The sequence below is a fragment of the Chelon labrosus genome, assembly GCF_963514085.1.
Source record: "Chelon labrosus genome assembly, chromosome: 15".
Classification (NCBI taxonomy): Eukaryota; Metazoa; Chordata; class Actinopteri; order Mugiliformes; family Mugilidae; genus Chelon; species Chelon labrosus.
The window spans coordinates 20,502,549-20,515,622 of NC_140348.1; the positions used below are offsets into that span (position 1 = coordinate 20,502,549).

The window sequence follows — 13,074 nt, forward strand, 5'->3', positions numbered from 1 at the left end:
GCTACACAACATTTTTGGCTTGTGAAATGCACATATGCACAAATATATAGTGAATTTTAAACTAAAGGAAATTAAGTAAATTCAAAATTTGTGTTACATACCAGGAATAAGTAGTAGTAACACGGGCAGAGTAAGGAACATGCTGCTAACATCAGCATTAAAAAGTGAAAACGGGAGTAATTTTATGTACTGACCTGGGGCTTTTTCCTCCTGCACAGGAATCTTCCAGACCAGCGGGAGTAAAGACAGCAGCAAAGTGAGCAGCTCCTCCCGACAGGTCAGCTCCTGGGAGTTCAAGAAAACACACTGAGGTTACCTAGAAAGCTTCCCTTCGATCTCTTTGGTCGCACTGTGACGTCACGCCAAGACACTCCCACCAAGACACACTTTTGTCAATAACCCGTTTCAAAGAATTTAATAACTCACACTATTTGACTTGAACCTAGATTTAAACATTTCTACAAAATTGTTTTTAAGCTACCGACTATTTTTATTTTGATCCACACTTGGAGAGTTAATTAGTCACTTGGTCTTCAGAGCTGTGACAGGGAGCAATGTGGCGGCTACATGACAGACTTACTTCCAAGACCTCGGGGATCTCATGGGTATACAAGGCATTCCTCCTTCATGTGCTAATTAAAAATGATCAATCAGAAAGTATTACGTTTAGCTACTTATTGTTTTTTTTTTTTTTAATCATAATCCAGTGTTTCACATAGGATTTTGTGAGACCCTGGTGATTATTATTATTATTATTATTTTTTTTTTACCTAATGCTGTTGAGACGTGGCACTCTATGGACATACTATGTATGCAAGAGTCAATAAAGTATAAGGGAATAAAAGTGATTTATAGTAAACAGCTGACTAACTGTGCTAGCTCGCTCTTATAAAATTAAGCTAGTTCATGTCCGGAGTCGTTTCCTCCCAGTTTTGACCAATTATTTTAAATCTCCATGATCTAAAAGGAGCGGCTTCGGGGAGGGGAGGTAAGGAGAGATGATCTAACTAATGGTGAGAGATAATTTCGGGAGCAATAGGGAAAAACAAGTACAACACGCAAAAATATTTCAGATTCAACGACCACTATAGTATTAACATTGTATGGAAAACACTGTAATCTCAATAGGAGTGATATTTCTAAGAGTGTGCACCTCCATTAATCATTGAACAATCATCCTAAAATTCAGACATGAGTTGTTTTTTTTTTTTTAGATGGCTGACACTTACGAGTTACTCATTAAACATATTAAAGTGATCAGGCAGCCTCTTAACAGCATACTGTACCACTCTTTTTAACATATATATGTGTGCGCGACCCAATAATTTTCTTTCTATGTAGTGGCATTTTTTGTGCAGTCTAATCACTTCTGACACAAACTTTTATCTGGCTGTGGCAAAGTATTTAAATTATTCAGAGGATGATGTAGCTAGAGATGAAAGCAGTCTGATGTTTGACACTTTTAAATCAACGCTCAAATTCAACCCATTTAAGAAACACAAATAATCTCAAGTTTTTCCCCTTCAAATTCAGATGTAAAGTTAAATCGTGGTGTGGAATAGTTCTGTACTGATGTTATGTACTGAATAAAGACTGATGCGCTTTAAATAAACCAGATTTCACTGACTAGATGTGAGTCATCTAAACCTGCAGACACAGTCAAGGTGAAATGCTGCGGGAGGATCAAACAAAGTGGAACAAACACCTCTCAAAGTGAATCTTCTACTAAATTCAAACGTATGATTTAAAAGTAGGATTTGCATAGCTGGGGCTTGTGATTACTCATTTGCATATGAACGCAATAAAACTCAGTGCTCCCATTAAAAGAGAAAATATAATGAATGCGTTGAGGAAGATAAAATACAAGAATAGCACAAGGGCATGGGGACACTGCTGAATGATATATTCGTGTTAACACTGTTTTTTTTTTTATCGCTTTTTTTTTTTTTAAGATGGTGTGAAAATGAGCAGGATCACATCTTTCACTCTCTTAAGAACAGATTGGACTGTTACATTACACCAAGAGACAGTTAAGGCTGCTGGATTTCTAATACAGCTTTATCTTCCACAATAGCTGTGAGGTGGTCTGTTTATTCACAGACGTCACAGTAACACTTTCTCTGTAGCACATTTCACGTGAATAGCACCGAAGAGGTGTTTGAAGAGGAAAATCTCAGAGATCTGCGTTTGAACCTCACTCCCAGAGATGCAAACAGTGTCGCCTGTAAATACTGATTTGCGCAGAATATGTTATTGCAGTGTTTATTTTCATCTGCCAGTGCCAGGCATGCAGAGAATTTAACTGTATCCAAAAAAGTTTGAATCACGACTGTTAAAATAAATTAATAAATATTTTAAATTAAGTTAATTTACTGACAAAAATAGTGGTTTTAATGCGTAATAATGGACTAGCTTGAGTGACATCGCCAGTCAGCTGAACGTTAGCTCTGCTTACTGTCTCTGGCAGCAGGATAATTGCTTGGTGATGGATCATGCGTGACTAACGGCTTGTGATTTTGCGCGGGAATGTCTCCTCGGGCACCCAGTTCAGAGCGCTGTAAAAACAAGGACTTTTAATTTCATCAGTGGGTCTTAGGCACAATCACCACATTGTTACCTCACATGATGACAGATAGCGACTTTACAGGCATTTCTTTAATTAAATTAAAATCTTCAACATTGCCACTTTAAAAAAACCATTCCATTTTATAGGCTGGTACTTAGCAGAGGCTACTGAAGAAAAACATTGCACCGTACCTCTCAGAGGTCACGTTATTTTCAGCCCTATCCTTGTCTCTCACAGACTGTAGAGGGACGTGCTCGACCAGTAATTTGAAATCTCCTAAACTGTTACTTGACCCAAAAACATCCACAGATCAAATCAATACATAAACACATTGGGTGCGCTCTAGCGTGGGCTCTGCTGATGAAGTCTGCACACCAGTACATCAGTGTGTAGGCAGGGGAAACACTGGCCTCTGTCAGAGCCTGCTGCCAGTTAATGGAGCAAACAATACCTGCCTCTGTGTGGCCATTCCTACCATTTAACATGAGCACCTAAACAGAGTGCTCACGACCCGTGTGTATCATAGCTAAACTAAAAAGCGTGGAAAGCTTTAACCTCAGTAGTATGATATTTTTACCAATATTTCGCTGCATCATATCGGTGGAGTCTATTTGTCTGTCTATTTGAAAGTATCATAGACTAGATTTGAAACTTAATTAGGTCCACTAGTGGAAACTAATGTATTCTAATAAAAGTCTTGCTCTAAATCTTAGCTTTGTGAAAGAGGCAGCTGTGGTTTGTAGTACTATTTAACTGTATTGTGTTGTATCGACCCATGTTTTCATAATTTTGACAACCTCATTTTAGTAAGTGGGCTAAAGAACACTTAGTGTTTAATTCAACCCAGAACGGTAATAAAGGGGGATCTAGTGCAGAACTGTTGTGCAGGAATGCATTCACTTGTACTAGTGTACCCAATAATCTGACAAATGTCTTGAGGGCAAAAAAATAAAAAAATTTAATGACGGTGCAAATCATCTGTTCTGCACCATCTCACAAGTAGCAGCAGCAGAACAAAGACACAAACTCTGCAATCAATCAGGCCATCAAACAACATGTGGGCACAGCTGAGTAAATTTCCTCTTCTAGCTTCTAGGCAGTAACATCAGACATAGGTGTAGAGAAAGACAAAATACAAATAAATAGACAATGTGGCAGTATAATAACTGGGTACAGTGTGTGGTAACCAAAATAGGCATGCAGTTTCTCATGTCGGGTTCAGACAGTCTATCAAAGCAAAGGAAACGGTTTTGAGCATTGAACTCCTGTTTGTTCTTCTGAATGCAAACTTGTTCATAAAATTGGACAGCAGCTTATCAGTGCATGACTTTTAATGGTTTTACTGCACTGTGACCATTGATCATTAAATCCTGCTGTAATGTTACCAGCTGTAGTTTCACCATTCGTTCCAGCAGAGGTTCGGTAGGCATAGGCAACTTATCTTTGTGCAAGATAATGTCTTAATTAAAATATGGTCAACAACAGTTGACAAAAAACAATAAAAATCTCTGCAGAGGTTGTGTGATTTGGCATTAAGGGACAGGATAGATGCTCTTAGCTTTTCCTCACCTGGTCAATGATTGAGTCCAGCGTGCTGAGCAACAGGAAGCCCCGTCCCCTGACCAGGTACTCTCCCAGTGCCACCATGTGACTCTCCTCCTCATCTTCCTCCCGTGCCTCGGCCCTCTGAGCCACCGCACTGCATAGTTGGTGTACATCCGTCAGGAACTCCCTCGCCAGTGTGTTACTGGCCCCACTCATGTCTGAGCTACAATGGAAGACATGAAACATTAGAAAACTCAGATTTTGCACGTGTACACACTATGAGGTTACCATGACTGGATTTTTAATTTAATAATGTAAATAAAAAAAATGTAAAAATCACTGTCTTTCATGTACAAACCACCATAAAAATTAATTTTGTGTGTTTTTGATATAATTCATTTAGCAGAGATGTAGTTTAGACGTTTGGAGTTCATCTAATAATAAGATGTACCATATTGTGGGTTTCATCTTTTCTGCTTACATGCTTATACTGTATGTTGTCTGATGCTGGAGTTTTGTGATGATCGTGCATTCATTTGTTTTTGGAATAATATCTTTTTTCCAAACTAATGTGACAACAGAACAGAGGTTTAATCGCGTCAGTCATTCTACTTGGGTCAATCTAACAACACAAACACAGTGAGAGGAAAGAATACCAGTCAAAGCCACTCCCTTGAAAAGCGTAAACTGACAGCATGGTGAGGGGTCCGGACAGTCAGGTTGTTCAAAAAGAGTTCATCTCAATTAGCAAAATAACGAAAATAATGGTCAAGTCATACATGTTTTGGTTAAACATTCACACCTGGATTTCTGTTGCTGGAAAATAAAATATAAAAAAAACGACTTAACCCTACCAAGTGTTATTTAGAGCATCTCCAAGCTAGTTTGCTTGTGTCTACCAACCATGTGTTGCCCTTTACGGAAAAATCACTATTACACGCGACGTGAAACAATCACCACAAACTCATCACACGGCCTCTGGACTGAGCCATAACCAATTCCATGAGATGCCCAATAACATTTCACTGCTGCTCTGATCCGAACATATTCACAACACCATCGAATACACAGTTAATGAAATCTCTCACAAGTTTTTAATAAAACAAAAACCTGAAAGTCTAATTGCTGACAATAGTCTCTGTAACACACTCGTGTATAGTCCCTCTCGTCTTACCTAATGTTACTGGGCCAAAGAGTTTCTTTCCAGTCATCTTGTGTACGCTCCAAGCTTAAGTGCAGCTCTGCTGGCTGGATCTGCATAGCTCCTCACACGACTGCTGACTGAATTTTCTGTTCTGCAGCAGCAAATTCCATTAAACTGGAATTTCAAATGGAAGCTTTCCAGATTCGCAGCAGATCAGCGTATCACATGAAAGCATGTGATGTCACATGGCGAGGGGACTGGTCTTGGGAACAGGGACGAGCCCCCAGTGCCCTGTGCAAGACCTCTGTAATCCACCACCATTCACAGTAACTGCCTTTGTTTTTGCTACTACAACAGCTGGGAGCTTTTTTTTTTTTTTTTTTTAAGGTCTAGCAGGAATACAGAGGAAAAAGTGTTAAAAAATGTTTTTTTTGTTTGTTTTTTTAACACTTTTTTTTATTCTTGCATGACCATAAACTTCAAACCACAGCATTTTATGTTAATTCTATTCTTTTATTATTTCTAAATCTACTCATATCCGCTTTCTTATTAAGATTGCACGGCATCCAAAAAGATCAAACAGAACGTTAATTCCATGAAGATATGCAGAGAGTTGTGCACAAATCAAGTTACTCGATTCATTATTTCAGTTCTATTGTTGAATCTAATTGAGGCCACAAGGACTACAAAAAAAACAACTGTGCACAGTTTCCCGCTTGAATGTAATACACACAGCAATGGCATACTGTTCATCTCATTAATTATTTTATATGTAATTTTGCACCTATTTGTTGACGCTGCAAAAACTGAGCCATATATAACTGCACTACCTTATACCAAACGGTCTTCTGAAAAAGCGTGCCGCACTACTGAGCACTTAGTGCCGCTGTGTAATCTCAGTTAAAGTCCTTCACTCACCATGATAATTCAGCTTTAGTCTGGGTGAAACATGTCCCCACTGAATGCAGCTTATTTAGGTCACAGGTCACCCTCCAATAGGCCCAGCCACACATATAAAAGGCTTTGACATGCTTTTAGTGGGCATGACCACATCCCTATTTAATCTGGCACAGCATCGCATCTGTTCATCACTGTGTTATAAGCAGTGTATACACATTTTATTGAATAGCAATGTGACGAGGGAGACATGAGTTAGTGTGCGTCAGTGAAGCAGAGACAATGTGTCCTTGCCATATTTTAGTCCTCCTATGTCAGACATGACAACCTAACAGACAATGATTTATAGCAAACCTAGTGTCTGCATTGTATTATCCAAGACAAATACAGTACACACTAACTGGCCACTTTATTAGGTACACTAGTGAAAATGAATGCATTCTAATATAATAGATATGCACTAAATCTCAGTGGTGACTGTTAAAACAGCATCAGACAGGTAATAATGCAACTGCAAGATAATTCTAGAGGATTAAGTGCTATTAAATTTAACACTAAAGTGGTTCTGTTACTTATTCAAAATACTTAAAACATGTGTCGGTGCAAGACAAAACAACCACAGCCTCCAAAGTGAAAACACAGCTGAAACAAACACCTCTCTCAATTACTTTAAACAAGTGCTGAGCACCATAACTCTCATGAAGTTAACCTTTAGTGCAGGACTCTTACATTCGAATGCATTTGTTTTCATTAGTTGCCTCTGACTGTATCGAAAAGCCTTAATTAAACAGGAAGCTTTGGTCTAACATCTTCGTCATCTTTATCCGAAAAAGCTCAGACGCACAGTCAGCTTGGGGCTAGATGCAGCGACTTCAAAACAAACATATCGACATTTGAGCTTCTATTATGGAGAAATATAGAAAAAAATTGTGTTTAGGAAAACGAAGTGCCCTTGAGTGCCCTTACTTGTCATCTCTTAATACTATTATTTTATCTAATTGCTTCACCAGTGTTGCCCTCTCAGTCCTTTCATCACTATCACAAGACAGTGATTAGAAAGTTAGTAAACAGAGATAATGGTTTCCAGGATATCTCCCCACTGCAATAAAAACATCTCTCAGCTGCAGATCTCAAATTTGGCGTTTCCCCTCAGGCCAATTATAGTGATATTCTTCACTCCAACCCAATTATTTACAGGAGAGGCTTTGTTGAGCCGTGTGCCCTTCTCTCTGTAGCCAGCAAAGCACTGGGCTGTACATTAATTTAGTTCAACTAAACTTGAAGGTTCACAGGTCTTTTCATAACATAATATCCAGAGATATGGATTCAGTGATGATTCCTGAGCATATGCATAAAACTCACATGCATCTGTTGTAATAATCGGACAAACATGCAACCTGTTTCAAGAGGTTTACCATGTCTGATGTTATTAAAAGATAAGCGAATTGGTGAACAGTGTTTACACAACTGTGTGCAGGTTTACCAAACACTCCACTTCATGTTTCAGTTCATGTCAACTGGAGTTTCTCTTCTTTCTTTCTTTTTTTTTACCAGCTAACTCTGCTAGAATATAAAAAAGACGTTTATGCTTCATTAAAATCCATCCTGAAATGTTGTCTCAGTGCATTTCTGCATGGTGTACTGGTTTATTCTGAAAGGTGTCTCTTAACTTTCAGGAAGAAGAAGTAGTTTTTAAATAGTGTCTTGGTGTTTGACCTAACTAAGAGTAACAACCACTATGTCAAAGGTAGGTTTCATTTGTAAAGTGCATTGTTAACAAGAGTGTTGGGGAGGCAAACATGGTTTATCCACTGCACCAATATATCTAAGCCTGACGGTTTGCACACACAAGACGTACATCTGCAGAGATGATTGAAGCTGAAGTCCGTTTAATTATTGCGGGCGGGCTTACATTGATGCCACAAGGAGCTCTTTGATTAATTCAAGTTTCCCTCCTTCTAAACACTGCATTCAATATTCAAATATTAATAAAAGGTGTTAGGCTAATGTCACGTTCCTCCTCATCTTCTGACAATTTAAAACAAACCAAGTACAATTACACCACAAATCTACAAATATAAAAGAACTGTATTTCAATTTCCATAACACCTATTAGTGCTTTATTATTGCAAATTAAAGACTTGGCAACTAAAGAAAAAGAGCGTTCAGTGGATGATCTCACAGAAAAAAAAAAAACATTACCTAAACATTAGCCTTAAGCTCATCTTTAAACAAGGACATTGTTTTAAACGTTTCAACCAAAGTCCCATTCAAACTAATCACTTTTCAGCTGAAGGAACACATGGCTCATGAATGCTAATGCACCCACTTAATTCTAGGTAGAGTGTGTGTGTGTGTGTGTGTGCGCGCGCGACTTATTTACACTCAACAGAACACAAACAAGAGGTACTCAAGGTCCCCAACGCCCCACAATTTTCCTCATCACTATGTAAATCTATGCAGCAAGGTACTCCAGAAACTAATACATCATGATTACATAATGTCTGCTAAATTTACAACAGAGACGGGAAATAAAGTGATGAAAATAAACCTGACATTTTTTGCGGTTTTCTTTTTTTTTGTTAAGACAAGAAAAGAAGGCTAAAGTAGCCGCAGGTTTGCTTGCAGCCCATGTTGCAACTGCTATCAGCGTTTATTCTGATAAAAGCTAGCCACAGACTAATTAGTGCAGCTCCAATATTGCTCATCTACACACACTTTGAGTTCACAATATTCACAGTGATATCCACCTACTGATAAAGATTTTTGGGCGTTGCTTTAACACTCTGTACAGCCTGTAATGCGGCTGTTCCTTATAATGGTAAACTCTTTCCCACCGTACAAGAACAAAACAAAACAAAACAAAAAACTCCATTACATTACATTCAGGAAAGCTAACACAGTGACATGGGCTTACCAGAATTTCAGTGCATCTTTGGTGCTGCGGCCGGGGTGGTGCTGCACATAGTGGAAGAGACAGAGAAAATTCTCCAGGCTCTGAAGGCTGACCTGGTAAGAGACGGAGACACACACACACACGAGCCATAAGAGGTGCAACAAGAACCAAATCTAGATTTAGAATCGAGATTACCACTCGTGCTGAAGAGGAACTGAAATGAAGCATGCACGACACAAACACGTGTGTCATCACTGTAAATGATTTTAGGTTTTACAATTGTTCTAAATAACAACACAGTGTATGCATGAATATATGCATGCTATCTGTTGCCTGAGAACCGTGTGAGAGGTGTGTCCTAGCAATTACCTGCAGACCTTCAACAATGATTGTCAGCACCTGTGTGTTCGCGTCTACCTGCGTGTCTTTGCCCTTATAAGATCAGTTTTCTATCTGCTTCACTATGCCCTGAAGAAGGCCCCATGCCGCTACGCGTGGGCATTTTAAAGTTGTCCAGTTAGGACATGTCATTTTTGTAATAAAGACATTTTAATTAAGGAGTGCCTCGGCTATCAGAGAATTCCTTCTCTACACTGCCTCTTAGATGTTCTACCTTGGACCGAAGAGCACCCAAATCAAACTCAAAAGGAATCGAGCACGCTATTCATCTTGAATCTGAACAACACAGTCAGTTAAATGTGAGAATATTTCTCCCATGATGATTTTTCAGGTCAGATGCTGAGTGTCAGTATACAGTTATCTCCTCCCTACATGAACATGATGCAACCAAAAGGCACCCCTTTACATGGATTCACTTTAAACTTGTTCAAAGGATATTTCTGATAGATGCCCTTAAGTGTCTTTTTACTATGTTTTCCATTTTTGACCAAACTCCCCAAAGTCACGATCAAAGTAAAGCCTCATTATTCTGAACAGGAGTCTGCGGCACAGCTCAGCTCTAAACTATTTAAAATCGTAATCAGGAGAGAAAGATAAGTCACAATGCCACAATCTTTGGAAACAAACACCATATAAAGATAAAATCAGGCTCGTAACCAGGCAGCAGCCGCAGCCTGACCAGAGCGGGAATCTCTCACCAGAGGGACTTTCTCAACAGTGAGACGAGCCACCTGACCGCTTTTAACTGCATTACTGGCTCCAGGGTAGTGTGTTAATACCTTCCCGGCAGACGTGTGAGACACTAAGCCAGTGTACCATTGTCCCTCACTCCACACCGGCGCTAGCTTTTCGCATCTGCTAATCTGACACCACCGAGTGGTTTCATTCAGGCAACGCTGATCCCTGACTCATGCGGCTAACCCGAGTGTCGGGGTCACGTAGCTGAAGAATAAAATGTCACACGCAGTCTGACCCATCATGGCACCGGCAGAATATGCAGGATTTGTACTTACAGGTGCTGTTCTGAGTTTTTGACCATTAATGCATCATGTGTGCAGAGGGCACATGTGCACAAGCAACACGGTGTGCACTCTTGACAAATGCTTGCTGTTATTTTGCTGATCAACCACAGATAACGTGTGGAAGAGGACCGCAAGCAAGCAAGCAAACACAAAGAGGTGCAGGATTTGACATGTTCAGGTTTTTTGAGGAAGGAAACGCTATCAACATAAAGTTGACCTCAAGATCACACACTGTGAATGTTGTGAAAAGCAGAATGTATACATAACTTGTCTGTTGCTTCGAATGACTTTCTCAACAGCGAAGTGTGATCACAGTGCATTTACACTGAACCGGCATAACATTGTGACCACCTTCCTAATATTGTGTAGGTCTCCCTTGTGCCTCCAAAACAGTTGTGACTCGTTGGAGAATGGACATGGGCCTTCTGAGGGTGTCCTGTGGTGTCTGGCAACAAAACGTTGTTAGTGGGAGCCGTTGGGTCCTGTGGGTTGAAGGGTATCAAGTATCTGTGGATCATCCCACAGACACTTGATCAGTTTGGGATCTAGTGAATTTGGAGGCCAGGTCAACACCTTGTGCTGTTCTTCATGTTTTTTTGAGTTGTTCCGTTTTTGTGTGTGTGTGTCTGTGTCAGGCTGCATCCTGCTGGGGATGGCTGCTGCCATCAAGTAGTGTCATTGCTATGGGGTGGGCGTGTCTGGTCTGGTTAACCAAGTAGCATCCACATGAATGCCATGTGGAAAAGTCCAAAAGTTTCCCAGCAGGACATTGTATTGTCACAAGACGACCAATGTGATTTACTTCTCCTGTCACTGGTCATAATGTTATGCCTGATCGGAGTATTTATTAGTTTACACCCTTGCATTTCTCAGATAAAAAGCAAAACCACACACATGGCAGTACGCTGACTGTGAAATGAAAGGTTCAAGCCACAGTGACAGCGCAGCAAATCATTTAGCTGCAGTGACAGATTTCTACGTAGTGTACATAATCAATATATAAGCATTTAATACATAAGAACATAAAGTGGCAAAATCATAAAGCAAGTGACGTAAAACATCCTTTTAAAGATATATATATACTGTCATACTGAAAGAGCAGCTTGTTAACATTGATTATCTCATGCTCCAAGGGGGGAAACTTTCATAACGCTTACTATGGTTACTCAGTTGTCCTTAGTTTGGTAACACGTCAGATTTTACTGCGGGTCTCCATTGTGGGATTAGATAGTGAGTCAACTTCCTTCCTCTGTCACAACCGTCAAAACAAGTTTTGTTTTAACATTATTTACTCTTTTACTTCATGGATGGAGAGAAGCTCTACAGTGTCCTGTAATCCGAGGTACCAGATGATGAAGGTGCAGAGCTGACCGCACTCACCGGGGTCAGCAGGGTGGGGGCGATAAGGGGTGACACTTCAGCAGCTGAGGCAACGAACCCACCCAAGCAGCGATGGGATGGGTGGGAGGGTAGGTGGGTGTGGGTCACTGCACATCGGGGGGCTGCACAACGTCACACACAGGAGATGGGAAAGGGAAGAAAAAGAAAAGCATGGATCATGAGCGAGACAGGAGAGGACAGGGGAGAAACAGAAAAGCTGACAGAAGAGAAAGAAATGAATACAGCAACAGATGAAAGCAGAGATAAAACCAGGGGTGGTACTGGGTAGGAGTTCACATCTTCAAGGCGGCCAAAAGTGTTATTAGTTTAATAAACATGCCCCAAGGCAATCCTGGGCCTGTGCACTCATTCTATTAAATTAATCTCCCAAAATGAGTATCTAAAATGACTTGGTTTGTCTTTGTGCGTTATCTGTGTACCTGGTGTTTTCCTCATATGGGGAAGGGAAACTGAACGGCTCACGATAACGTTAATTTCCCAGCAACGGATTTGTTTTTTCCTCTGAGGCTCTAATCCAATATTACAGTGCCCTCTGCACCAACCGGCCAGCATGATTTGATAATGGAGAGACTGCCAATACGAATTAATGCAACTTAGGAGAGAAATCAACAGTTCACAGAGCTCAGTGAGAACATTTCTGTAAATAAAATGAAGGCTTTAACCTTTCCTTAGGAGTGATGGACTTCTTCATTCGCTCGTTTGTCATGTAGCGCAGTGCTCCGAGCGTGCCGAGATGTCCTGGTATGGATTTCCATTACTGCAGCTGGTATGTTAAGAGCTATTTTTTTTCCCCAGCTACCTTGTTGACAGAAGGAACCGTTTGATATCATTAACCCCTATCTCATGTCAATCTCATACATTCCCTGGTAAACTGTTGCCGTCTAATCTTATTTAATTAAATGTAAACACTTATGTTCAATGACAAGGCACGAAAAAAAACAGATTAATTTCAGAACTTGGGATAACAACAATAATCTACTTTGCACGAGGTCAGTGCATGTTTGAAAACTGAAACCCTGAGAGTAATTTCTCAGACACAGTGGTTGTGACCCGTGTCTTTATGCAGCCCGGCGATCATGGGAGACCTAGTCATGGGAGTCTGATGGCTGAGTCACCCACGCTGCTACAAACTCTCCTCTCAAGCTTTTCTTCGGCTAATCGGGTTGACTACAACTTGGCCGAAGCAGCGAAAGCGGCGTGATCC

At 40.3% G+C, this 13,074-nt stretch overlaps 1 protein-coding gene across 10 annotated transcripts in view; it reads right to left on the reverse strand.

Annotated features, from left to right (window-relative positions):
• Positions 1-13,074, reverse strand: part of lyst (lysosomal trafficking regulator) — a 55,567-nt gene that overhangs the window by 35,598 nt on the left and 6,895 nt on the right. For all 10 annotated transcript variants that reach the window (XM_084562276.1, XM_084562278.1, XM_084562279.1 and 7 more), the window contains 3 exons: positions 9,070-9,161; positions 4,136-4,334; positions 195-285 (listed from right to left, as the gene is read on the reverse strand). In XM_084562276.1, coding sequence (XP_084418402.1) covers positions 195-285; positions 4,136-4,334; positions 9,070-9,161 — 382 coding nt within the window. The remainder of the gene's footprint in view (positions 1-194; positions 286-4,135; positions 4,335-9,069; positions 9,162-13,074) is intronic.